The following is a 27,775-nucleotide window of genomic DNA, read 5'->3' on the forward strand; positions in this document are numbered from 1 at the left end:
ACAAGCCCGGCGCACTGCCCTGGCAGACCCCGCTAAGCGCCTCGGAGCGCGCAGGATGCGCGGGGCGGCCGCCACCCTCCGTGGCAAGGCGAGGCCCCGGGGGCGGGCCGGGGTCACCACGCCTGCCCCAGGGAACCGCACAGGTGAGGGCTGAGGCCGCGTGGCCGCGTGCGGGGCTCTGCGCCCATTTCACAGACGGGAAAGCCGAGGGGAGGGGGTCGCGGGGCCGCACAGCCGTGGGTGGGGGCCACAGCCGCGATCTGCCCCGAGTATGAACCTCCTTGACCCTCCGCCAGCCCAACAGGCGCCCTAGCGGAGCCGAAGCCTGGCAGCGAGCAGCAGCCCGCGCGCCCCTTCCCGAGTCGCCGCCGCGCCTTGGTCCCGGGCGCCTGCGGACACCGCGGCCGGCCAAGCCTCTCCACGCCGCAAGCTCCGGACCCCTCCGCGCCCCTCCGCGCCCCTACGGGGGAAGTCGAAACCGGCCTCACCTGGCGGGCGGGCGGCGCGGAGGCGGGAGGGGGGAGCCGGGAGCCCTCTCTGCGCCTGAGGGAGGTGTCATCCTCATGATTCCTTGGTGACCACCGCAGCTCCACTTTACAGACGGAGAAACTGAGCCTACGAGAGGGGAGTGGCTGTCCGAGGTCATCCTATGACCAGGCTTGGGATCGCCTCGGCTGTCTCCGAGGCTCAAAGGCCTCCGGAAGGAAGAGAGGCTGCTTTTTACTTTTAAGTGTTTGAATTCAAGAATGTGCTTAAAGAGCTTTCTGCTCCCGTGCCCAAGGCTCTGGGGTTCGAATGCTGGCCTTGCTCCTTGAATGATTCTAAAGTCTAACCCTTGTAGAAATGGAACCAAACCGGAACTCGGGATCTCAGATATCCCAAAAGCTTTTTTCCGTGGCCACTACCCACGAGCGTTAGGCCTGAGGGTCCTGGCCGTCTCAGGCGTTGCGGGGCTAAGGCTCTGCGCAGGAGGAAGCTGAAGCCCGGAGTGGGGTGGGCTGGACCAGGTCACGCTGTCAGCCTGCAGCCCCAGGGAACTGGCAGGAAGGTGGCAGGAGGCTGGCTTCCTCTCACAGATGGGGAAACTGCGGCTCAGGGAGCTAATTCACCGAGCAGAGCTCCGCAACTCAGCAAAGTGGGCGCTGAGACTTGTTCCTGGCGCTGGTGGATTTGGTTTGTTTAATTTTACTCTCTGGCAGCCTAATGTCCAGAGTCCCTAATTTGGTGTTGGGGTGATGAGCACTTTTGCTCCTGTGTTTGAGCAAGGCCTGCCCAGGGCCTGGTACTGCCTGAGGAGCCCCTTCTACTGGCACAACAACCTGGAGGAGTGAGTGCCAATGCCCTTTGGATAGCCTTGACTTGTCCAAGGTCAGCCCAAGGCCAGGGAGTATCTGGAGGCTCTGGCATATTTGCATACAAAAGGCTGTTTGCCTTGGAATTTGTGCTGGGAATGGAGCTTAGTCTGGCACCCTGTGCTCTTGTTCATCCTCCCTGGCCCTGGCTCTGCCTCTGACCACCATGACCACTTCCCAGGCACTGGCCCCCTTGGAGTTTTGGGTTAGAATCCCCCCTGTGACCTGGGGTGAGTCGCTGCACCTCTGTGCCTCAGTTTCCCCATGTTCCCCAGTTTCCCCACTGTATACCTGCCCCCAAGCTTGTGGACAGGCCCAGTGGAGCCCGGGGAGGATACTTGTTCTGGTGCAGGGATGATGCCATCATCTGGACTCCATCGCTCTCCTGCCATGAGATCTCAGTTTTTTAATCTGTGAAATGTGCTGTGAAGTGAGAGGCTAGGGGGTTGGGAGTCTTTGGAGAGGCTCTGACACTAAAACACCACTGGCCAGGAGTGGTGGCTCATGCCTCTAATCCCACACTTTGGGAGGCTGAGGCGGGCGGATTGCTTGAGTCCAGGAGCTCGAAACCAACCTGGGTAACATAGCGAGACCTCACTCTACAAAAAATGCAAAAAAAAAGTTAGCCAAGCATGGTGGCATGTGCCTGTAGTCCCAGTTATTCTGGAGGCTGAAAGGTGGAAGGATTGCTTTAGCCCAGAGTTCGAGGCTACAGTGAGCTGTGATCACCTCACTGCACTCCACCCTGGGCAACCAGAGTGAGATTCTGTCTCAAAACAAAACAGAAACCAAAAACATAGCATGGGCGTGTGTGTTTTTCCCACCATCTTTAAAATGGGACCATTACCACTGGCTTTCCTAGAGTAGATATGAAGAGCACAGTAGTGCAGACAGACTTGTCTTCCTGAGAGGCAGGAAGTGGTCTTCCCTCATCTCCCATGAGCGCCCTGGGAGAAGGGCAGGGTGCGGGGGAGACTAGCTCAGAGTAGGAGTTTATCATGTTTTTTGTATGACTGGCCCCTGGCCCTGCTCCCAGGTCAGCCCCAGCACTCCCTGATCTGGGAGATTGTCCAGGAAAGCAGGGTTCCAGTGGCTGTAGGTAACCCCCCTGGCATCCCTGGAAGGGCCTTGGAGGAAGGGCCTGGAGGGGAGGGGTAGCAGGAGGCGTGCTCTGCCGGTGCCTTCTTGGCTTCACCCCTGAACTCCTGCCCCAGAACTGAACTGTGTCCATTTTACAGAGGAGAAATTGAGACCCCGTGAATACCTGTGTAAGTCAAAGCGAGGCGGACACGCCCCGTGATGCCTGTTTATGGCCTCCTGCCACCCATCGGCATTGACAGAGCTGCTGGTAGAAGACACAGGTTCCCGGGCCCTCGGTGTTCCACCAGGGATATGGGAGTACACGTTCCTCATTGGAATTAGCCCAGCTGTGTTCTGGAGGATTGTGTGCTTTCCACGTCCTAAGGCCACCCTGCTGCTCAGCCTGGAGATGGAAGGCTGCAGTGGCTCTGAAGCCTGTGCCCACCCTCCATGTGGAGATGGGCTCAGAGAGGGCAGTTGACTTACCTGGAGACACACAACCAGGGCTGTGGGCCACCCACATGTAGTGTTGGGGCCAGGCCCTGTCCCTACTGCCAGGGTCTTGGGGGTCCTGTTCTCAAAGCACCTCTGTGTGCACAAGTCACCCCCTTTAAACTCTGAGAAATTCCTCTGAAGGTTCCTGTTTCACATTTGGGGGAACTGAGACCCAGATTGAGGTCACACAGGGACTCAGTGGCAGGTGGGGATCGAGTCTAGGTGAGACTGGGTCCACAGCCTGCCTCTATCACTCGGGTACCCTCTCTCCCACAGCTTCAGCCAGCATAAAAGGGAACATAGTTACTTGGTCCCATAGCAGGCAAGGTCAGGGTATAGGGGCTGTGTGGTGAATCCCAGGGGGGAGGATGGAAGGGCTGACCTGGGGTCCAAGGTTCTAGATAAAAGATTAACAAGTACGGATTGTTCTCAGACGTCTGACTGGCCTCATGGGCTGGGAGGATGAGGACCCACCCGGTCAGGCCTGCCCGACTCTGTACATAAGGCCAGGGAGGGAGGAAGCGCAGCTGCGGTAGGTGGCTGGGCAGAGGCGCAGGTGCGGCATGTGGGCTGAGGGCCGCTCAGGCATCCCACAGGTGTGCCCCTGAGGTACCCATTGGCCCTCTCCACCTGCCCCTGAGCCGTGGGAGGGCCAGGCAGGGCCTCATGTGTTTGATTTTGTACCTTGTTTGCATCAAATCGGGTTTCTGTTGTTTTTCCCTCTCCTTTAACATTTACATGCAAAGGGATCCAAAGGGTGCCAAGTAAGAAATGCCCCAGCGCTGGGCCAGCAGATCAAGGGCAGCCACAACCAAGGGCTGGGGAACAGCAGGCAGGTAGGGTGGGGCTGGAGGGCAGGACAGATCCAGGGAGGCAAGGCCTCTGCCTCCAGCTTTAGGGAAGAGACATCCTCAAAGACAGCTGGGGTGCGGGGTCCCCTGCAGGGATCAGGCACAGGAGGGCCATCTGCAAGCAGCTGAGAGTTCATGAGTATTTGAAGCAGGGGAGGGGACAGGTGGGATCTGCCTCTCAGGCACCAGGCGTGGGGAGGGGCTCAGGAGGTCAGTGAGGGGTGGCCCTGGGTCCCCTGGGAGTCCTGGAGTCTCTGTGTGAGCAGGACTTGGCTGTGTGGCGGTTAGAGACAAGGGTGATCCAGCAGCTCCATCCTCATACCTGGGTGAGTTCTTGGAATGCCCCTGGGAGTTGGGCGCAGGTAGAGGCTTCGTAGACCATAGCTCCTGGCACTGTGCTGCCTGCCTGCCCCATCCTGGCTGTGAGTTCGCTGTGAATCTTATGGAAAGGGCTACCCCAAGGGGACAGGAGTCCAGGCCCCTGCCCTTGGCACGGCCATTGTGCAGCCAGGGGCCTTGGGCAGGTTTATGGGCCTCAGTTTCCTCATCTGGAAAATGGAGCCAGCCCAGAGAAAGTGTTTCCTGACCTCCCAGGCTCAGGAAAGGAGTGCAGGAGACCCCCTGGGGCCTGGAGGGTTGAAGGTCCCCTGTATACTGCAGACTTTGGGGATCAGGGACTAAGGGCTGAAGTTTTCCTGGGTTTCATGGACCTTGGGGATTGAGGCCCAGGGTCCCAGTGGGGCTCATGTCCTGGGCTTCTCAAGCCCTGACCTAGGGAGTGATCCTATGCGCCAGATCCTGTTCCAAGGTCTCCACAGGGCAGTCCTGCTCCTCTCAGACCCCAGGAGGGCAAGTCACCAGTTTTGCAGACGGAGAAGTTGAGACTGAGCCAGGTGAGAAATCCAGGTCCAGGACCTGCTGCTGGGAAGGGTCTTGTCAGGATCAGACCCTGGGAACCTATTGATTAGCCTTCCAGGAAACCTGCCCACCCAACTCGGGGCCAAGACAGGGCATTCCCGGTCAGTGGCTTCTCTTTCTGTGGCCTCTGCAGAGGAATAGCAGAGGCCACAGGAACATGACTTTGCCTCCCTGTGCCCTCTTGGCTGAGGGCTTAAAGGAGGTTGGACCTCTTGGCTGCTCTGAGGAGGCAGGTCAGGGCTGTGAGCGTTGAGCGAGGACTCACCCTACCCTCCCTCCTACCAGTTACTTTCCCAGACCCTCTGCTTGACTTGTAAAGGAAAGCCATTCCAGCAGTGCACTTACATTAGGACCTGGGCATGAGACCCTCCTGGTCAGCTGGCTAGAAATGCAGGGTCTGATGCCAGGACTGCATTTAAGGCCCCCCAGCCCCACCAGGCATCCTTCTCTGCTCATGTACAGTCAGGGGGCTGGCATCAATTGTACTGGGCTTGTACTCCAAATCGTTTTATACTTGTGTTTGAGGTTTTAATTTGACAGCACATCCCGGAGCTCGTGTAGGTCAGTGTTCCCGCGCTGGCTGGTCCCCTTTCTTTGGTTGTGGGTGGTGACTTCACCTTTTTTTTTCTTTTTTGAGACAGAGTCTCACTCTGTCAACCAGGCTAGAGTGCTGTGGTGTGATCTTGGCTCACTGCAGCCTTTGCCTCCCGGTTCACGCAATTCTCCTGCCTCAGCCTCCCAAGTAGCTGGGACTACAGGCGCACGCTGCCACACCCCGCTAATTTTTATTTTTTTAGTAGAGATGGGGTTTCACCATGTTGGCCAGGATAGTTTTGATCTCCTGACCTTGTGATCTGTCCACCTTGGCCTCGCAAAGTGCTGGGATTACAGGTGTGAGCCACCGCACCCAGGCGACTTCACCCTTTATTCCCCATGTCTGTGAGGCTCAATGATGCAGGCAGGACAGGCTCTGGGGATGCTGGGAAGGGGCCATGCTTGCCCCCTTGTTGATGCCTTTCACAGTGACATGTAATCCACTACCTGTAGTTGCTGTCTGAGGACAGGAGCCCTCACTATAGCAGAACCTGGCAGCTGAGAACACAGGATGTGGCTTTTGACAGATGTAGTGTGAACCAAGACAAGACCTTGGTTGACCTCAGACGTGCCTAGGCGAGAGCCAACTGGTCAACCTCAGACATGGCTAGTCATGAGCTCCCCACCCGGCTCAGCACAACATGTGGGCGGGCAGGGGCAGGGGCTGCTCCTTCTCCTTTTTTATTTTTTATTTTTTATTTTTTGAGATGGAGTCTCGTTCTGTCGTCCAGGCTGGAATGCAGTGGGCATGATCTCTTCTCACTGCAAGCTCCGCCTCCTGGGCTCACACCATTCTTCTGCCTCAGCCTCCCAAGTAGCTGGGACTACAGGTGCCCGCCACCACGCCCGGCTAATTTTTTGTATTTTTAGTAGAGACGGAGTTTCACTGTGTTTGCCAGGATGGTCTCGATCTCCTGACTTCGTGATCTGCCCGCCTCAGCCTCCCAAAGTGCTGGGATTACAGGCGTGAGCCACCGCTCCCATCCAAGGAGTCGCTCCTTCTAAGACACACTTAGAGGAAGTCAGCTGTGGAGGTGGCCTTGCTGGGATGATCATCATTTAATCCAGTCCTTGCCCTACCCTGCCTGCTGTGGTATTTGTAGGTGGAGAAATGACCAGGGTCTTCTGGAAAAGCCGGGTCGACCCTCAAACCCAGGTCCTCTGGCTCCAGAGCTGGGCCTGGCTGCCTCGGGTGCATGGGAGGCCTTGGTAGTCACGTCTGTCTTGTTTGAGAGAAAGCTGTTTTCCCACAGTGACACACAGTCTCAGTAGAATAAGTCTCCAGGATCAGCCCAGTGCCCAGACAGTTCAGCGGTGGTTAGTGTCTGGGTCCTGGATGGGGAGTGCTTTGGCTGCCCCTTCCCTGGGACCCCAGTGGGTGGGAAGGGGATGTGCCCAGGGGATTAGTTACATGTCAGCAGTGGGGATGCTCAAGGTCTTTCCCAAGCATTTTTCTTTTGAACGTGCGGCAGAGTTGAAAGAATTTTATGGCTGGACATGCACCAGCTCGATTCCACCCTTCGCATTTCACTGTGCCTGCTTTCTCACATCTGTCTCCATCCCTTGGTCCACCCCTCCAGGCATCTCATTATTCTAATGAAGTTATAGTTTTATTTTTAAAGAATGAATTCACGTTCATCCATTAATCTTCTCACTGGGCAGACACTCAGCCAGATGCTTGTTGTGGGTGCTGGATACACTCACCCTCACCAACCTCCCCTCCCATCCGCCAACAGCTGCTCCCAAACCTGTGGCTGGTGGGGCCTCCTCTCTGCAAGGGCCACAGTGGACTGGGAAGCCACAGAGGAATGCAGAAGTCGCAGCTCTAAATTAAGGACTGGGAAGTGTTGGCCGCCTGGCTGCCCTGGAGAAGGGGCCACGTGGCCAGCCCGTGGCTGCCCTGCTGTGTCTGCCAGGGCTCCAGAATCCCATAGCCACCTCCTTAACCAGAGGGACAGTACATATCCAGATCCCAAGATCCTGAAAAAGCAAAGTGGTTTCTGGCCCTTGGGGAGTGCTGATCACCACTCTTGTCTGTGAGGTCAGGCTGCCAGTCCTCCATTCATTTGTTCTTGCATTCATTCATTCATTCATTCATTCATTCATTCATTCCTACACTGATGTCTTCAGATACGGAGCATGGTAGTTCATGAAGAGCCCAACCCTGGAGACAGAATTCAAGTCCTAGCTGTGCCACTGGGAGCTAGGTGACCCAAGGCCAGCAAAAGTCAGTCCAGGGTTATAGGAAATAGCCCAGGCCAGGGGTTAGAGCTGTACCTGGCACAGGTAATGCTCAGTGTCAGCTGTCATCGACCCAGCATCCCTGGGAGGTTCTGCCTCCTGCTGACTCCAGTCCTGCCCACTGTCCCCTCCATCCCCCGGAAGGGCAGGGCAATTCCTCAGACTCTCCCCACTCTGTGTACCACCCCTAGAAATTGTGCACCCCTCCCCTGCAGCCTCCCTAATCTGAAGGGCTGGTCTTTTTAACCCTGACAGATAAGAAGCAAAAATGGAGTATCTTCAGTTGCTTTTTTTTTCTTTTTGAGATGGAGTTTTGCTCTGTCGCCCAGGCTGGAGTGCAGTGGCAGGATCTCGGCTCACTGCAATCTCCACCTCCCAGGTTCAAGGGATTCTTCTGTCTCAGCCTCTGAAGTAGCTGGGACTACAGGCTCACGCCACCACGCCCAGCTAATTTTTGTATTTTTAGTAGAGACAGGTTTTCACCATATTGGTCAGGCGGGTCTCAAACTCCTGACCTCATGATCTGCCTGCCTCGACCTCCCAAAGTGTTGGGATTACAGGTGTGAGCCACCGTGCCAGGCCAAGTATCTTCAGTTTTAAATGTGCATTTCTTTAATTGACATATTTTCCCCCTGATTCTTTAAACAACTTTACCGGGCTATAATTCACATACCATACAATTTACCTTCTTAAATCATAGAACTGAGTAGTTTTTGTACATTCCTAGATACGTGCTACCATCACTCCAATTTTTTTTTTTTTTTTTTTTTTGAGACGGAGTCACTCTGTTGCCCTGGCTGGAGTGCAGTGGCACAATCTTGGCTCACTGCAACCTCCGCCTCCCGGGTTCAAGTGATTCTCCTGCCTCAGCCTCCCAAGTAGCTGGGATTACAGGCGTCCACCACCACATCTGGCTACTTTTTATATTTTGAGTAGAGACAGAGTTTCACCCTGTTGGCCAGGCTGGTCTCAAAACTCCTAACCTCAAGTGATCCACCTACCTCAGCCTCCCAAAGTCCTGGGATGACAGGCGTGAGCCACCGCGCCCAGCAGCCCTTGGCATTGCCTGTCTTTTGGACAGACTTCTTTGTGGTTTTGATTTGTATTTCCCTGAAGGTTAATAATTTTGAGAATCTTCTTGTGCTTATTGGCTGCTAACTTATCTCTTTCAGAGAAATGTCTGTTCAGATCCTTTGGCCATTTAAAAATTTTGTCATCTTATTATAATTGAGTTGTAATAATTCTTTATATGTTCTACACACATGCCTCTTATCAGATACATGCTTTGCAAGTATTTTCTCCCTATTGGTAAGTTGTCTTTTCACTTTATTGAATGTGTCCTTTAAAGCACAAACATTTTCATTTTGATGAAGTCCTGTTTTATTTTCTTTTGGTGTTTGTCTTTGGTGTTAGACCTAAGAAACCATTGCCAAAGTTCACAAAGATTTTCCCCTCTGTTTTCTTCTAAGAGTTTCATAGTTTTAGCTCTTACTTTTAGGTCTTTGATTCATTTTAGGTTAATTTTAGTATATGGTATGAGCTAGGGGTCCAGCTTCAGTTGTCCCAGCATCAATTTGTTGAAAAACTATTCCTTTCCCATTTAATTATCTTGGTACCCTTGTTGAAAATCATTTGACTGTAAATGTAAGGGTTTACTTCTGCATTCTCAGTTTTATTCTGTTGGCCTTTATGTCTGTCCTTATGATAGTACCACACTGTTTTGATTACTCTAGCTTTGTAATAAGTTTTGAAATTGTTAAGCGTGAACCCTCCAACTTTGTTCTTTTTCAAGAGTGTTTCGGCTATTCTATGTCTTTTGCATTTCCATATGAGCTTTAGGATCAGCTTGTTGATTTCTAGAAAGAAAGCAGCTGGATTCTGAGAAAGATCTTGTTGAATCTGTATATCAGTTTGAGGAATATAGTAGATTCAGTGAATACAGTAGATTCAATGAATGCAGTAGATTCAATGAATATAGTAGATACAATGTATCCAAGGGGATACATTCCAGGACCCCTCAGTGCATGCCTGAAACTTCAGATACTATATACGTTGTTTTTTTTCCTAAACACATGTAACCATGATAAGTTTAATTTATAAATTAAACACAGTGAAAGATTAATGATAGCTAGTAATAAGTTATACCAATTATAAGAATATATTGTAATGAGAGTAATGTGAATGTGGTCTCTCTCTCTCTCTCTAAATATCTTAATAGACGGTACTTACCCTTCTTGTGATGATGTGAGATGATAAAATGCCTACATGATGAGATGAAGTGAGATGAAATACATAGGCCTTGTGATGGAATGGGAAATTCCAGAAATAATTTGTAAGTTTTACACTGTGAGCCACTCTGGGTATTTTGACGAAATCTCACCCATCCCGCTCCACCCCGCCTGGGATTGCTGTCAGTCACTTAGTAGCCCTCTGGGTTATCAGATCCCCTGATACTGCAGTGTTTGTGTTCAAGCAACTCTCATTTTACTTAATAATGGCCCCAAAGCACAGCTGTTGTGAGGTAACTATTTTCTGATTGTGGAGCCACCACCAGTAACTGAAACCATTGGAACGTGAAAACAAGGATAAGGAGGGACTACCATAATATGTTGCCATCATAACAATATTAAGTCTCCTGATCCATGAGCATGGGATGTTTCCCATTTATTTAGGTCTTTAATTTCTTTTTTTTTTTTTTTTTTTGAGACAGAGTCTCGCTCTGTCGCCCAGCCTGGAGTGCAGTGGCCGGATCTCAGCTCACTGCAAGCTCCGCCTCCCGGGTTTACGCCATTCTCCTGCCTCAGCCTCCCGAGTAGCTGGGACTACAGACGCCCGCCACCTCGCCCGGCTAGCTTTTTTTTTGTATTTTTTAGTAGAGACGGGTTTTCTCCGTGTTAGCCAGGATGGTCTCGAACTCCTGACCTCGTGATTCGCCCGTCTCGGCCTCCCAAAGTGCTGGGATTACAGGCTTGAGCCACCGCGCCCGGCCTAGGTCTTTAATTTCTTTCAACAACGTTTTGTAGTTTTCAGAGTTATGTTTTGCACTTCTGTTATTAAATTTATAACATTCTTTTTGATGCTATTGTATAAAATGTTTTTCTTAATTTTCAATTTGCTCCCTGCTACTGTACAGAAATACGTTTGACTTCTGTATGTTGACCTGGTATTCTATAACCTTGCTGAGCTCACTTCTATGTATAATAGCTTTTAGTGGATTTCTGTGGCTTTTCTACATATATACAAAATCATGTCATCTAATGGAGATTGTTTTACTTCTTCCTTTGTGTGTGTGTGTGTGTGTGTGTGTGTGTGTGTTTTTGAGATGGAGTCTCACTTTGTTGCCCAGGTTGGAGTGCAGTGGTACAATTTTGGCTCACTGCAACCTCTGCTTCCTGGGATCAGGCGATTCTTCTGCTTCAGCCTCCCAAGTAGCTGGGATTACAGACATGTGCCACCCACACCCAGTTAATTTTTGTATTTTAGTAAGGATAGGGTTTCACCATGTTGGCCAGGCTAGTTTCGAACTCCTGACCTCAACTGATCCACTGCCTCAGCCTCCCAAAGTGCTGGGATTCTCAGGTATGAGCCACCGTGCCTGGCCAAGCCATTTGTCTTTCTTTTCTAACCTCCCCGTTTTGTTGTGATTTTTGTCATTGGCTTATTAGTATCTAAGTGCTGTTTATGTAGAGAAGATACAAATCTCCTATTACATATATGCTACAAATGTAAGAATCTTAGACACTGCATCTAGTGGTGGCTCCCTCCCTGCTGCCAGTGGGCATTTGGGCAGGTGAGTCCACCTCTTTGAGCCTTGTCTGTAATAATGCGGATAAGGAATGCGGGGTGCTCTTGAACAAAATATTCCATCCATACATGCACTGTTGTTGTTAGTAGCTGTGCGAATGCTGAGGATCTATGCATAGACAGGGAGCAGTCAGAATGACCCTGCCCAGGCCAGAGGCTGGCCTTCCCCAGATACTGAAGGGGCAGAAAGGATGGGGACAGCCCAGGGATGAAGAGCCAGGTGGCTGCGGTTGACCCTGGCAGAACCACAAACTGGCTATGTGACCTCAGTGTCCCTGAGCCATGGTTTCTGGGCCTGCAGAATGGGGGAGGCAGTTCTTCCAAGGACCACAGGGCTGCTACCCTCATGTGTGCCAGGCACAGCCACCTTCCAGATGCCTTGGCATTACACCTCATTTCCTCCACATTCCAGTCCAAGGTGGGCACAACAGCTATGCTGACTTTGAGGCCGGGGCAGGCTCCCTTGCCTGGGCACCCAAATGTGTGTGGTGGAGGTGGCCTAGGAGCCCCACAGGCTGGAACCCATGTGTTCGTTTATGTACTGTCGCCCAACAGCTGCTGAAGCGCTCAGCACAGGGGAGAGCCTGGGCATTGCTCTTCCTTCTATTATTATTATTGTTGCTGCTGATATTCCTACTTTTGTTACTGTCACCTTGGGGCCCCGAGTGGGCCAGGCAGAATCCCAAGCGCTAAATAGGGCACTGGCCTGAGACTTGCTGCTGAAGCTTTGTATCAGATTTGAGCCAGTCCACTTAACAAATCCACGAAAAAACAGTGGCCTAACTCCAGTTGGAGTTTATTTCTGTCTCTTCTTAGGATCCGAGAGGTTGCTCTGCCCCTTCACACGTCTGCCATCTTTGCTCCCTGTATTAGTCAGGGTTCTCTAGAGGGACAGGACTAATAGGATAGATGTATATATAAAGGGGAGTTTATTAAGGAGTACTGACTCAAACGATAACAGGGTGAAGTCCCACAATAAGCTGCCTGCAAGCTGAGGAGCAAGGAAGCCAGTCCAAGTCCCAGAACCTCAAAAGTAGAGAAGACAGTGCAGCCTTCAGTCTGTGGCTAAAGGCCCGAGAGCCCTTGGCAAGCCACTGGTGTAAGTCCAAGAATCCAAAAGCGGAAGAACTTGGAGTCTGATGTTTGAGGGCAGGAAGCATCCAACATGGGAGAAAGATGGAGGCCAGAAGATTGAGCCAGTCTAGTCCTTCCACGTTCCTCTGCCTGCTTTTAGTCTAACCTCACTGGCAGCTGATTAGATGGTGCCCACCAGATTAAGGGTGGGTCTGCTTCTCCCAGTCCACCAACTCAAATGTTAATCTCCTTTGGCAACACCCTCACAGACACACCCAGGGACGATACGTTGCATCCTTCAGTTCAACCAAGTTGACACTCAGTATTAACCATCACACTCCCCAATGCAGAACTGGCACAGCATCTATGCTCACACCTCATTGGCCAGGTTCAGTCACGTGACAGCTCCCTGGCGGGCAGGTTGGGAAATGTAGTTTTCAGTGGTGATCACATTTCCAGCTGCAACTCTGGAATGGGGAGAAGGGTTACTAGAGGCATCCGCAGCCAGGAGTGGGAACTAAAGTGGAAGCTGCCCAGGATGAGGTGAGATGGGCAGATGCTACCCCCTGGGCTTGGCCATCAGGTGGGGCTCCCGACACAATGTGCTGGGTCCCAGTTCCATCCCTACCACCTTCCCGCTGAGTGACCTTGGGCATGCCACTGAGCTTTGCTGTGCCTCAGTTTCCCCATCTGTAAGCTAGGGGTAGACCACCCTCCTCATAGGGCTATAACGCAGTACAGCACCCATTAGGCCCCCAGTGTTGTTTGTGTTCAATCAGTCCCTCCCCCATCCCTCCCAGAAAAGTACACAAACCATAAGCCCCTCCCACACCTCTTCCTCCCTTACTAGCAAGTGTCCTCAGGGCAGAAGCAGTGTAGCCTGACCTTCCCAAGGTGGTGGGGCATGTCTGCCTCAACCCCTGCTGAGGGCCACCCCTGCCTCCACACTCTCACCCTCAGCATCTCAGCTTGTTAAGGCCCTAGGGTCCTCAGTGATGCAGAGGCCAGGGGCAGGGGGGCCACTGGGTGCTGCTGGGGAGTAGGTCAATGTGACCTGGCCAGCTACAGCCAAATGCCATCCTTCACTGTCACTGCCATGGCACGGAGTCTCTGGTAACCTCCACTTTTGCCAGATCCCAGACCAAACTTCCGGGCCTGGCCTGAAGCCCAGCTCTGCTGGTGCCCATTAATAGCCGTGGCACACATGGCTGGGGCAAGGGGTGGCGGGACCTCTCTGAGCCTCAGTTTCCCCCTAGATGGGCTTGTGAATTCAGATGTAGGGTAAGAAATGGAGTGATAGGTCTCACAGATGAAGACCTTGCCTGGGCACACAGCCAGCCCACGTGACTGTTCCTGGGCGGACGTGAATAAATCTGGGGGATGGTATGCAGCCTACCTCAGATGTCTTTGGTAAACATTTTAAAATTAGAGTCCACAGAGTTTGCTGGCGAATTGGTTGTGGATTGAGAAAGTAGATTTCAAGGTTTGGGGCCCAAGCAACTGAAGGATGGGAGGGACTGCTGATTTAAATTGAAGTTATAATAGGAGAAGCCACATGGTGAGCAGGTTTGGGGAGCTCAGAAGCTTGGCTAGGTCTCATCTCAGGCTCGGTGGGCAGTAGGACTTCCATGCCTGGCACCCAGGGCACGGTCCTGGCTGGAGACACAGCACACAGAGGACAGAGGAAGGTCATAGCAGGTCACTGTGGAATATTGGAGTCCCTCAGACTCTGCATGCCCCAGTTTTTGTCCCTGCCATCACCCCCATCTCTGGGTGTCAGTCTCTGCCTGTGCAGAGGGAGACAGACACACAGATGTTTAGATGGTCCTTCACCACTGCTGTCTCCGGTCAGTCTCTGCCTCTGCACATGCCATGAATCAGCACGGCCTGCTGTCCCTGTTCTTTTTTTTTCTTTTTCTTTTTTTTTTAATTTGAGACGGAGTCTCACTCTGTTGTCCAGGCTGGAATGCAGTGGCGCAATCTCGGCTCACCGCAAGCTCCGCCTCCTGGGTTCACGCCATTCTCCTGCCTCAGCCTCCCGAGTAGCTGGGACTACAGGCGCCCGCCACCACACCCAGCTAATTATTTTGTATTTTAGTAGAGACGGGGTTTCACCGTGTTAGCCGGGATGGTCTCAATCTCCTGACCTCGTGATTTGCCCACCTCAGCCTCCCAAAGTGCTGGGATTACAGGCTTGAGCCACCGCGCCCGGCCTGTCCCTGTTCTTTACCTGTGATACACCAGCGGTCCACTGTCAATGCCCAAAAATCAGGACATACCAGATAAGCAGGAGGAAGAGCCTCTTGCATTTGGACACCAGGAAACCTGCTTGAGGATGTCTTAGCAGTTTCACTGAACATCCTTGAAACCCAGAGGCAACTCAGATGCGGGGAACAGGGACACACACTGAGGCCCATCTGCACAATGGAACACTTCACTGCTGTGAAAAGTAACCAGCTGCGGATACATGCATAGCACGACAACTCATATGCATTGTGTGCGTGTATGAGTGTGTGTGAAGTTAGACCAGAGCCTCCTTGTCTGGTTCTAAGTCTTCCCTCAGCATAAGAGCTGTGTGACTGCAGAAAGTATCATAAGACCCTCTGCCCGGTTTGCTCATCTGTCAATGGGGATAATGATGGTTCTCCTTGGGTAGGCTGCTGTGCCGATAGACGATGGCACATGTAAGGCAGGTGCAACGGCGTCTAGCCACAGTAATCTTCTCAGTCCCAGCTGTTGTCGTCATTATAATTTCATAAAAATTCTTGATTGCTGCTGCATCCAGAGCATCTCTGTGTCCTTATTTAAGAACATCACTGGCCAGGCATGGTGGCTCATGTCTGTAATCCCAGCACTTTGGGAGGCCACGGCGGGCGGATCACGAGGTTAGGAGTTCGAGACCAGCTTGGCCAACATGGTGAAACCCTGTCTCTACTAAAAATACAAAAAATTAGCCAAGCATGGTCTCACACTCCTGTAATCCCAGCTACTCGGGAGGCTGAGGCAAGAGAATCACTTGAACCCGGGAGGCGGAGGTTGTTGTGAGCTGAGATCGCGCCGTTGCACATTCCAGCCTGGGTGACAGGGCGAGACTCCGTCTAAAAAAAAAAAAAACAAAATAAGAACATAAGAACATCACTGTAAGTGCTCCCTGGTATTTTACTGTCTGGATGGACCTGGGTGAGGGAATCAGTCCCTTCTGCGTGAGACGTGGGCTGTTTCAGCTTTTCTCTATTATGTATGGTTCTGAGGTGGGCTTCCCCGTCATCTTGGCAGCAGATCCTTTTTTTTTGTTTTTTGAGACGGAGTCTTGCTCTGTCGCCAGGCTGGAGTGCAGGAGTGCAGTGGTGTGATCTTGGCTCACTGCAACCTCCGACTCCCTGGTTCAAGCATTTCTCCCACCTCAGCCTCCCAAGTAGCTGGGATTACAGGCGTGCACCACCACACCCAGCTAATTTTTGTATTTTTAGTAGAGATGGGGTTTCACCATGTTGACCAGGCTGGTCTCAATCTCCTGACCTGGTGATCCACCTGCCTCGGCCCCCCAAAGTGCTGGGATTATAAGCGTGAGCCACCGCGCCCGGCCAGCAGATTCTTATTTCCTGTGGCTGAGGGTGCATATGCAACATAGGGTGCTTAAGGAATTTACCAAATGCTCTGCAGAAAGGTTGGATCTATACCCCAGCCCGGGGACAGGGCTTCCCAGGCCCTGCCAACTTGCACATTGTTTTCTTTTTGCCTTCTCCTCACTGATGCAGGAAAAATGAGCTCTCCCTTGAATCAGCATTTCCTCAGTTGCCTGTGGGTCTGCATTTTTCATGACTGTGGGCCATTGGTGTCGTTGCGAATTGCTTGTTCACACATTAGAACTTGTTTTTTTTTTTTAAACAGAAAATTCAGTTTTCATTGACGTGTAAGACCTCTTTATAAATTAAGACTGTCGAACCAACCTTTGTCCTGTGCTTTCCAAATATCCTTTCCTGAATTTTTCGCCTGAGTTGGTTGTTTTCCGTTATTAGGGAGCCTCAGAAGCTTTTGCTTTCTGCCTTGTATGCAGTCAAATCTGTTGCTCTCTCTCTGTCCCTCTTCTTTTTTTCGTTCTGATTTCTGCCTTTGGAACTGTGTTTAGGTCATAATCAAAGGCCATGCCTCAGTGTCTCAGGGAAGGTATATTTGCTTTTATTGTCTTCTAACGTGAGTTTCTTTTTTTTAACGCTCCAATCCTCAATGTCTAGAGTGTACTTCCTGGCGGGATCCAGCTCTGCGTTGTCCCTGGGTCTGGATGAACCCATGTGACCTCTAGAGCATCCAATGGCCTTTGGAGCCGCACCCCGCCCCTGTGCTCCCCAATGCTGTGCCAACTCCTCCCTCCAGGGTCCTGCCCAGCCCCGCCCTGCGTGCCCACCCCCCATGCCTCACACCTGCCTCTCTCCCCAGGCACCTGCGCTCAGCTGCGGCTACCCCCACAAGCCACCTTCCAAGTCCTTCGTGGCGATGGTGCTTCCGTGGGGACCGTGCTCATGTTCCACTGCCCCTCCAACCACCAGATGGTGGGGTCCGGGCTCCTCACCTGCGCCTGGAAGGGGAGCATCGCTGAGTGGTCTTCAGGGCCTCCAGTGTGCAAATGTAAGGACCCCTCTCAGCTCGGTAGCTCTGGGGATGGGGGATGGCCCCAAATCCTGTCATGGGGATGGTGCAGGTGGGGATGGTGCGGGTGGGGATGGCGCGGGTGGGGATGGTGCGGGTGGGGATGGTGTGGGTGGGGATGGCATGGGTGTCTACTCACAAGGGCTGGGCCAGTGTGTAGGATCCCGTTCCCAACACTGACAGCTTGCTTACATATCAGCAGCCAACTGTTGGTCCTCAGCCCTCCCAGTGCCATGTTGGCAGCGTGGACCTGAAGCCTAGCAGTGGGCCTCCAATCCTGGCTCTGCTACTGACTTAGCCCCTCACTGCCAAGAGGCTGCGCAAGCTCTCTGAGCCAGCACGTTTTCATCTGTTAAGCAGGAAACTATGTTCATTCATTCATTCATTCATTCATTCATGTACACGTGGACATGGCAAACTTTAATTGGATATTTCATGTATCAGGAATGCTAAGTACTGGCAACACAGAAGGTCATGATGTGCCTGGCCCTGGAGCTCCCAGTCTGTGGGAGGAGATGGTTTTCTGGTTGTATTTGTTGTAAAGGTGTTGGAGGGTCCACAAGGTAGTCCCTTTTCAGTGCCCAGAATGACACTTCCAGAATGAAGCCATATGTATCATGTTCATGTGTTTTGTGCATGAAAAGGGCTCAGAGTCAAAATATAGTTTGGCAGATTCTGGGTTTTTATGCCGCAGGACTTCTCAGAGCCTTTAAAATGTTCACGTGCTAGGTGATTCTCTGAGAATGCAAGTGTGAGGATTAGATTTTGAGAGGCAGAAAACCCAAAATGCTAGGATTAACTATGATGGAGCTCAACCTTCAGGGTGGGCAGGCAGGCCTGTGTGGGCTCCATGGCAGTGGGAGCCAGGCCCATTCCCTGGCATGGCTCTGCTGGGCATGCCCTCAGCCTCATGATTCAAGGTGGCAGCAGCTGTGTTCGAGGCAGCTGTTATGGGGTGAGGGGCGCTGGGGCCAAAGGGCAGGCCCCAGTATCTCAGGGAAGGTTCTTAGAAGTTGTCCCACATCACTTCTTATCCTCCACTGGCCAGAACATGGTCCTGTGACCACTGGGAAATGTAGTCTGCATTCTGGGTGGCCAGCATCCACTAGGGAGCATGGGAAATGGGGACCAGGGGACAGGGCCATGGCCCCTACTGGGGGAGTACATGGTGTTGCTCAAATTAGGATTCTGGGGCCTTTTTTAGCCAGAACGTCCAGTAGAATCTGATGGAACTAGTGTTTGTAGCATAGCTGAGGTTCCACAGCAGATAAATAGTATTTTGGGCCTTCCTGGAAAGTGACCTGAGAAGGAATATAGGCTCCCTGAAGAATGTTGCCACCTTGGGGCATTGTGAGAACCCAGACCATGGACTGGGCAAGGCCTCCTCAGCACTGTCTGTTGTCACCTCCTCTCTGTGCCCTGCCCTTCCTTCATTCCTCAGGCAGGACTCCACTGGGTAGGAGCCACGGAGGCCATCACTCTGAACTCGCTGCCAGAGCTTCTCTAATTGGCTGCTCTGCAAACTCCTACACACGCTACAAAACCCTGCTCAAATACCCCCTTCAATTAGCCACTCTGCATACTCCTACACACCCTGCAAAACCCTGCTCAAATACCCACTTTAATTAGCCACTCTGCATACTCTTATACACCCTGCTCAAATACCTGCTTCTTGGGGAGAGTCTTCTCTGATAGCCCCACCTCCAAATATAGCACAGATCTTTGCCTCAGCCCCCAGCACCTCACTGCCACCTTACCATGCAACAGGGCTCACTGAGGGCTGCCCAGGCCCTGTCCACACCCGGGCCCTGCCCCTACCACCCCTGAGATCCCCAACCCCTGGGCCAGGCAGATCTGGGCAAACCTCACCCAGGAGCTGTGGTTGTCTCCCACACAGTGGTGCCACCACACGAGACCTTTGGCTTCAGGGTGGCCGTGATTGCCTCCATCGTGAGCTGCGCCATCATCCTGCTCATGTCCATGGCTTTCCTCACCTGCTGCCTCCTCAAGTGCGTGAAGAAGAGTAAGCGGCGGCGCTCCGACAGGTACTGTGGCCTCATGGTCTCAGGGTCCTCCCGGGAGGTGCCTCTTGGCACCATGGGAGGAGGAAAGGGCAGAGTGTTTCATGGGAACCCCGGCACTGCCCTCAGGGCACGCACCCATTCCTACCACTGCTCTGAGCCTGTGTCTCACCAAGTGCTGCTCCTGGCCCCTGCAACAGCTACGGGCAGCATCACAGCTGGGGAGCATGTGGGCCTCCGAAGCCCTGCTCTTAGGCCAGGCCATGGGTTCATGGGGAATTGTTTTTTTTTTTTTTTTTTTTTTTTTTTTTTTGAGATGGAGTGTTGCTCTGTTGCCCAGGCTGGATGATCTCAGCTCACTGCAACCTCCGCCTCCTGGGTTCAAGCAATTCTCCTGCCTCAGCCTTCCTAGAAGCTGGGGTTACAGGTATGCACCACCACACTTGGCTAACTTTTTATATTTTTTGTGGAGATGGGGTTTCACCATGTTGGCCAGGCTGGTCTCGAACTCCTGACCAGGTGATCCACCCAGTGATCTGCCTCCCAAAGTGCTGGGATTACAGGTGTGAGCCACCGCGGCCAGGCTGGGATTGTTTTATTCTTAAACCTGCACACATATGCAGTATGCACTCTGCTGTGTTAACGGCCTGCGAGGCTGCCACACACGCCCCCTAAACCTTGAGGGGGAGTCACTGTCACTGCAGATGGAGGGCTGGTTAGCTACAGCCCACCAGCGAAGTCCAGCTCTCTGTCAGGTTTTTTTCCCCGTGGTAATTTATTATTATTTTTTGTTTTTATTTTTTATTGTGGGAAAATATCAATACATCAAACTTACCTTTTTAACGTCTACAGTTCAGTGGCATTAAGTATGTTCCCGATGTAGTGCAGCCATTAGCACTGTCCAGCCCCAGAACTTTCCACCACCTGTATTTGTAAGTAAAGTTTTGTTGGAACACAGCCATGTTCATCGTCTCCTGAGAAATCATGTGTCGCACCGCACCTAAAACATCCACTGCCCAGCTCTTTGAGAGGTTTGCCAGCCTGCGCTGGTCCTGCAGACGGTGCCGTGGGCCTACATGGAGCCCGTTTTCTCTGCTGTCAGGGACACACGTGCATGCTCAGAGTCCTTCCTTCCAAACTCTCCTCCAGGTCAGCCCAGCTGTGGTCCCAGCTGAGAGATGAGGACTTGGAGACAGTGCAGGCCGCATACCTTGGCCTCAAGCACTTCAACAAACCCGTGAGCGGGTCCACCCAGGCGCATGACAACCACAGCTTCACCACGTGAGCCCGGGTCTGGGTGGGGGGCATGCTGGGGGACAAGGGGTCCAGCTGGGTCAGGCCCCGGGCCACCTGCTGCTCCCACACGCTGAGAGCCTGAGAACACCTGGCCCACCCAGAACCTTAACTCCCATCTCTAAAACAAGAGGCTGGGGGTCCTTGCAGCCCTCTGTCCTGACTAACATTCTAGGACTCAGAATTGCCCCCCGGATTGTTTTCATCTGGAGGGTCCACCCTCCAGGGGAGCGGAAGCTTCTACACACCTGTGCTCCCTCCGCCCACACCCAGCGGGCTCTGCCCTGAGCTTCAGTCACTTGCTCTCCCTCCCGTGCTCTCTCCCTCTCCTTTCTCTCTCTCTCAATACACACATACTTTTTTTTTGCCCTGAACCAATACAAGGACATTCTTTTTCTGAGTCCAGAAATCTAATACTGATTGGCTGGGCGTGGTGGCTCACACCTGTAATCCCAGCAGTTTGGGAGGCCGAGGTGGGAGGATCACCTGAGGTCAGGAGTTCAAGACCAGCCAGGCCAACATGGTGAAATCCCATCTCTACTAAAAACACAAACATTAGCTGGGTGGTGGCGTGTGGCTTTAATCCCAGCTACTCGGGAGGCAGAGACAGGAGAATCACTTGAACCCAGGAGGCGGAGGCTGCAGTGAGCCAAGTTTGCGCCATTGTACTCCAGTCTGGGCAACAGAGCAAGACTCCGTCCCAAAAAAAAAAAAAACCAACAGAAATCTAATATCGATTGCATGTGGCCTGTCGAGTGGAGAACGTCTCAGTGCGGTGAGCAGCGTTGAGCATGCCCACCCTTTGGTCCCTAATCACAGGCAGCACTCAGCTCCCAGGTCTCTGGGCTCCTTAAACTGGTATGGGCCTTCAGATTTTCATGGTGTTGTCTTCTGAGGGCTCCAGGCCAGTGGTCCCATGCAGAGGCTCCTGTCTGGATCTGTCTGGGGTTTCTGTGTGACCAGGTCCAGCTGTGCACTTCTGGTGCAGGGCTGAGTGTGTAGGTCACAGACATGGGCCAGGCTGCCCCAACAGGCCACATGGAATGGGGTCTCTTGGCTGAGGCGAAGCCCCCCAGATCCCTCCACTGTCAGAGCCTGAGGAAGGGGCTCTGCAAGCGTCCCTCCACTGTCTCAGCTTCCTCCGACTCGTGGTCTCAGCGTGCAAGGGTGATCCTGCCAGATCTGCTCTTGCCTTGGGCATGACAGAATGGTGACTTTGTTAATTCTGTTGCACTTCTGACATTCCTTCTATCAGGGATGAGGATGAGCTGTTTTTTTCTTCCCTTTTTTTTCCTTTCGATTTTGTTTTGTTGTTTTAGCATCACATGAACTCATGAATATTCTTTTCTGAAACTTTTATTTTGGGAAAAGTTCACAAATACACAAAAGTAGAATATTGTCATGGATCTCCTGTCCCTGCCTCCCGTTCTCACGGTTACCAGCTCGGCCAGGCCACCTCATTCATGCCCCTTCCCCCGCATTATTTTCAAGCACACTTTTTGTGGGCCCCAGTTGTTCTCGGCAGTGGGAGCTCTGCCAAGCCATGGCCTGTGTCCTGATCCATCCCCATCAGTGTGTGAGTGCTGCCTGCTTTGCACAAGATGTTCCAGGCCCATCTCGTGCTTTCTGTGCCCAACTCTGCAGTTCGCCGCTGCTCCGGGAGCCCTGTTTCTCTGGGTGGAGAACAGCACTTAGACGCCAGGGTCCGGGAAGCCATCAAGATGACATCATTGAGCTTGTGTTCCCTTCCTTCAGGCCCTCCCACTGGAGCCTTTCGAGGCTGCAGTGCACTTGGTCCCAGCCCTCGTGGCCTCACTGTATGACTGTGACAGCTCCATGCCTCGGTGTCCTCACCTGTAAAGTGAGGATTGCAGTAGCGCTCACCCTTCCAGTTGTTGAGGTTACCTGAATCCAGGTGTGTGCCTCTCTCGCCAGGCCCAGGGGGAGAGCTCAGTGAATACTGGCTGTTAGTGTCGTTGCCACTCTTACGACCTTATGCAGAAGGGAAACTGAGGCACGGGGGGTCATGATCTGTGCGGCCCTGGGTTGCACACACCGTGCTGGGTCTAGCCAACACCTGCAGGGAAGGAATTCATCTTTCTGTCTCCTTTTCTGGCGCTTCAGGTGTGTATTACATCAACACAGATGTAGCAGAAATGCTGCCATTGAGACTTCTGCACTTAGCAACACGTTCCAGGTCACCATGGTGGTCTGAGGCCTCCAGGCTATCATTCCTGACAGCAGCCCATTATTCCAAAGCTTCCAACATCTGCTAGACCCTCCCCTGCTGAGTGGCCAGGCGTGGTCAGTGTCTTTTTGCTTAGTGCTGCTTTTATTTTTCAAGACCACAACTCTTGGGGGTGATCCTAGGACTCGATTGTTTAGGCCCAACAGTCTGAGTATTTTATGACCACATTATTTCCCTGGGAGCTCTGGTACAAGTGAGTGTGGCCATGTTTTTCTGGTAACTGCATCATCACTGAGTGCTGACCATTTGTGTATCATTTGTTTCTTACAGTAGCTACGAGTTGTGTGGGTGGTTTCCGTCAGCATTTCTTTGATGAATGTCGAGGAAGAATGTTTTCTCCAGCCTTGGCTCACCAGTGCCATTGCTGGCATTAGTCATTTTCTCGTTTTCTCTGCTGAATTACCTCCTAATGTTTTGTTCCATGTGTTGTGGGAGAGCACCTGACCCATCGATTGGCTATCAATTTATTAGGCCTCTTTCCTTTTTTTTTTTTTTTTGAGATGGAGTCTCGCTCTGTCACCCAGGCTGGAGTGCAGTGGTGCAATCTTGGCTCACTCCAAGTTCCGCCTCCCAGATTCACACACCGTTCTCCTGCTCAGCCTTTCGGGTAGCTGGGACCAAAGGCGCCCGCCACCATGCCCGGCTAATATTTTGTATTTTTAGTAGAGACAGGGTTTCACCGTGTTAGCCAGGATGGTCTCCAATCTCCTGACCTCATGGTCCGCCCACCTCAGCCTCCCAAAGTGCTGGGATTACAGGTGTGAGCCACCATGCCCAGCTCCTCTTTTTTTTTTTTTGAAGACAGTCTCACTATGTCGCCCAGGCTGGAGTGCAGTAGTGCTATCTCGGCTCACTATAACCTCCGCTTCCTGGGTTCAAGCAATTCTCCTGCCTCAGCCTCCCGAGTAGCTGGGACTACAGGCGCGTGCCACCGTATCCAACTAATTTTTGTATTTTTAGTAGAGATGGAGTTTCACCATGTTGGCCAGGATGGTCTCGAACTCCTGGTCTCAAGCAATCCACCTGTCTCAGCCTCCCAAAGTGTAATCCCAAAGTGCTGGGATTACAGGTGTGAGCCACCATGCCTGGCCCCCTTTCCTTTTTATTTTAGTTTTGTTAGGGCCATGGTGGCTAATGCCTTTCCTTTTGGGTAGTGAGATATCCAAAGCCAGTTTCAGAGCTCCTCCATTGCCCCACCTGTGATCCCACTCCCCATTACAGCACTGAGACCACGTCATCCTGTGTCATAACTGGAAAAAGTGCCCATGGAATGGGGGAAGGAATAATTGCCTCTCAAGGCAACATGGTGTCCGGGATGATGGCAGCCACAGCTGCTGCTGCTGCTGCAGGGGCTTTGCTGGCCAGAGGGGCTCCCAGAGGTGCTGTTTGGGGCCGCACGTCTGCCTGGTCCCAGCACCACAGACACTGTCTTTTCCACTGCAGGAACTTGCGAAGTATGTGGTCGGACGCGCGCGTCCTGTCCAAGAGTGACCACAGATCTGTGTACAGAGCTGTGTTCACCTCCCGGGGGGAGTGAGACAGCCAGGGCAGGAGGGAGGCACCCTGACAGGGCTGTGAGAGGCTGGAGGAGGCCGGCTTGGGGGACTCTGATAGTCAGCTCAAGAGGCAGGAAGTGGTGGTGAGGCTGAGGGGGGTTGGGAGGGGGACCCTTCGGGCAGAGCCCTTTCCCAGAGCTCTCTCACACATGGGGACCGCGAGCACTCAGCCCAGCTTCGTGGGGACTCAGAGAAGCCAGGTCCTGCCCAGGACTACGCAGCCAATGGAGGCAGAGTTCCCTGAGTCCCCAGCCCTGGGCCCCGGGCTCCCAGGCAGGATCCTCGGGATATGCCTGTTCTGGGACTGCCCACCCCTCAGGCAGGACCCAGGCTACCTCCATAGATGGTACATTTCCTTGAGCAAGGTGGAGGTTTGCCTCGTGACCTTGTTTAATTTCGTAAGTGCTTCTCAGCAGTTGCAATGTGACGGGCACTGTTCTGAACTCTTTCAGATGTTAACTCTTTTCGCCTGGGGTGGGTACTACTTTTATCCCATTTTCCAGGTGAAGAACCAGGCAGATTAAGAAACTTGTGTAGACTCCCACACAACCAGTAAGAGAGGCTGGGTGAAGTCAGTCTGGCTCCTGGCTCCCCGAAGCTGCCTTTTGTCTTCACCAGTTATTGATTCTTTAACTTTACTCATTGCATAAGCAGATCATTTCTTATTTCCTACTACTTGCTAGAGTTTTTCTGAGAATTAGTTGTGGGTGGGAGCTGTGGTCCAGGCAGGCTTCCTGGAAGAGGTGATGCCGGAAGTGAAAAGACTAAGAGAGCCTGCTTTGGGAGGGGAGAGAGACAGCCCCTGAGAGGAAGAAAGGGCAAAGGGCTGGAGGTGGGAGCCACCAGGCAGCCCACATGGAACAGAGGCCAGTGTGTGTGGAAGCTGGAGATGGGGCAGGGCCAAGGTCTGGTCAGCCTGGGGAATGGCTTGGTTTTTGTCTGGGGGGTGGGAGAGCCACGAGAGGACTGAGGGTGGAGCAGGTGGGTGATCCAGCTCCTGGCCACCAAAGAGGCAGGCCTGGAAGGAGGGAAGATGTCTTCCCCTTGTCCTCCTTCTCCCCAGCATCCCTTCTTTGCCTGGGACGTCCGAGGCCCTGGCCAGGCAGCGGGGTTCCTGGTGGTTTCTGCACACTCTGAATGAGTCTCAGGAAGTCCCTTCCCACACCTCAGAGGGCAAGTGTCTGACTCCTGGGCCACGCCCTGGTTGTGTGGATGAAGGACCCACTTGCCAACAGGGCCCAGCAGGGAGATGGAATGGCCTCTGTGCACCTTAGGGTGCAGGGCAGCTCCTGGCAGGAGGAAGCGAGCTCCCCAGTGCTCAGGTCAACAGTTGCCCCACGCCCACTGAAGGCCCAGGGCCTGGGTACCTGGGAAAGTATGGAATTGGGGGTTAAACCCTATCTACACTCTTTTGCCAACTCATGCCTCCTCTCTCCACAGAGACTATGTTGAGAGCACCAGCAAGCTGGCCAGTGTGACCCGCAGCGTGGACAAGGACCCTGGGATCCCCAGAGCTCTGAGCCTCAGTGGCTCCTCCAGCTCGCCCCAAGCCCAGGTGATGCTGCATGTGGCGAACCCCAGACAGCCCCTGCCTGCCTCTGGGCTGGCCAAAGGAATGCCACAAAAGCCCACAGCATATGCCCTAGGGTGACGTGCAGTGAGGCTGGCGCCCATGCTCCACACTGGGAGGCCAGGCTCACCCCACCAGCCAGTCAGCTGCAACTCCACGTGAACTCCACATGCATCCAGCTTGAGACTAATGAGTGGAATCAGCTTCCAGGTGTAGGGACCCCTTGGGGGGCCGAGCTGACATCCAAGGCTGAGGACCCCAGCGGGAGTGTTCTGTTCCGACATATCCTGGCTGTAACGTGTTTTATAGTTATGGACTACTTGAAACTACTACTGAGGGTAATTTACCAGCTGTGGCCTCCCACTAACTAGTATTCCTTTAAAGAGACTGGGACATGTTTTAAGCAAATCTAGTTTTGTATAATAACATAAGAAAATAGCAATAAACTTCTTTTCAGCAACTACAGATGGCTACCTCAACATCTTCCTCCACAGGACGTGCCGCTTCCAAGTGAGGACCCATGGAGGGCTCTGCATCTGTTGTCTGTAAAAGTGCAGATGAGGGTGTGAAGTAAAACTACATAATTATATCTAATACTGAAAACTATAAAGGTTGATTGATGTTAGAGTCTGCACAGGAGACTTCCCTTTTTTTGTTTGTTTTCAGGGCTAGTTTCTCTTCAACTCTGAAGAAAAAAATCTGGTATTGATGAGTGAGGAAGGAGTGTACTGAGGCGTGACTGACCTGTCTTAGTCATGGCCAGGTCTCCTTGGCCAAAACAGGTCCATTCAGTCAGTCAGTGGGGCTTAAGATTTTATTTCACAGCCATAGCACCCCCACATGGCAGCCTCGTGGCCTGGGCTTCCTCACAACATGGCAGCCAGTGTTCAAGGTGGAGTTGCAATGTGAGCACCAGGTGGAGGCCATTTTGCCTTTCAGGTCCCGGCCTCAGAAGTCTTGCTGTGTCTGTTCACTGGGAGTCGAGTGGGCCTTCTAATCAAGGGGTGGAGAGTTGGACTCCACTGCTAGGTGGGAAGAGTGCTGACTGGTGAGGAGACAATTGGCAGACACAATTTACAACCATCACAGTCACCTTTTTTTTTTTTTTTTTTTTCTGAGACAAGGTCCTACTCTGTCACCCAGGCTGGAGTGCAGTGGCGCGATCTTGGCTCGCTGCAACCTCCGCCTCCGGGGTTCAAGCATTACAGTCACCTTTAACCCAATCACTTGTCTTTAAGCAATTTTATAAAAGGTGATTAATTTTGGTCGGGCACGGTGGCTCACACCTGTAATCCCAGCACTTTTTGAGGCCAAGGGGGGCGGGTCACCTGAGGTAAGGAGTGTGAAACCAGCCTGACCAATGTGATGAAACCACGTCTCTACTAAAAGTACAAAGATTACCTGGGCATGGAGGCATGCACCTGTAATCCCAGCTACTTGGGAGGCTGAAACAGGAGAATTGCTTGAACCTGGGAGTCGGAGGTTGCAGTGAGCTGAGATGGCGCCATTGCACTCCAGTCTGGGCAACAAGAGTGAAACTCCGTCTCAAAAAAAAAAAAAAAAAAAAAGACTAATTTCTTACTCTCCCAGCTTCACTCCCAGAGGGGTTATTTGTATTGCAGGCCTGTGTATACATAGCCATGCCTACTGCAGGCATGGTTTTAGACATTTCTGCCTGCTGCTGCACCTCTTGTTTGCTTCTACTTAAAATGAACTCAGAGCTCATTCTGTAGCTCTCCGCCCTACCCTCTCTCTCACCTCTGAGCCCCCCATTTGTCCTGGGCCAGTTAAAACTACACCTTCAGCCTCCCATAATTCGGGGTGTGACCTGTCTCTGGCCATTGACAAAAGCCACTGGGTTTGCCCTTTGATCTCTCCTGCTTCTTGCCTGAAGCCCAGCAGCCATGTTGGGGCCATGAGGAAGAGGAGCCAAAGGTCAGGAGGAAGAAGCCCTTACTCTCCATGGCTCCTTGCTGACTGAAGCTACACTTGTCATGTCCCTTAGAACCAGATACTTTCCTGATTCGTGCT

General features: G+C 52.5%; 1 protein-coding gene across 4 annotated transcripts; it reads left to right on the plus strand.

Annotated features, from left to right (window-relative positions):
- SUSD3 (sushi domain containing 3) lies at window positions 1–26,211 on the plus strand. Of its 4 annotated transcripts, none has more exons than XM_017853717.1 (6): window positions 1–143; window positions 9,750–9,863; window positions 16,847–17,035; window positions 18,954–19,101; window positions 20,227–20,358; window positions 25,615–26,211. In XM_017853717.1, the coding sequence occupies exons 2-6, from the start codon at window positions 9,815–9,817 to the stop codon at window positions 25,823–25,825; spliced, it is 729 nt and encodes a 242-aa protein (XP_017709206.1). In that variant the 5' UTR covers window positions 1–143; window positions 9,750–9,814; the 3' UTR covers window positions 25,826–26,211. The 4 variants fall into 4 exon arrangements, with proteins under 4 accessions (XP_017709206.1, XP_017709205.1, XP_017709204.1 ...); XM_017853719.1 differs by lacking the exon at window positions 1–143 and adding an exon at window positions 4,001–4,671; XM_017853716.1 differs by lacking the exon at window positions 9,750–9,863 and having other exon boundaries at window positions 2–143.
- The last annotated feature ends 1,564 nt before the right edge of the window (window positions 26,212–27,775 follow it).

This window comes from Rhinopithecus bieti, unplaced genomic scaffold (assembly GCF_001698545.2).
Source record: "Rhinopithecus bieti isolate Rb0 unplaced genomic scaffold, ASM169854v2 scaffold_37505, whole genome shotgun sequence".
NCBI classification, from domain to species: Eukaryota; Metazoa; Chordata; class Mammalia; order Primates; family Cercopithecidae; genus Rhinopithecus; species Rhinopithecus bieti.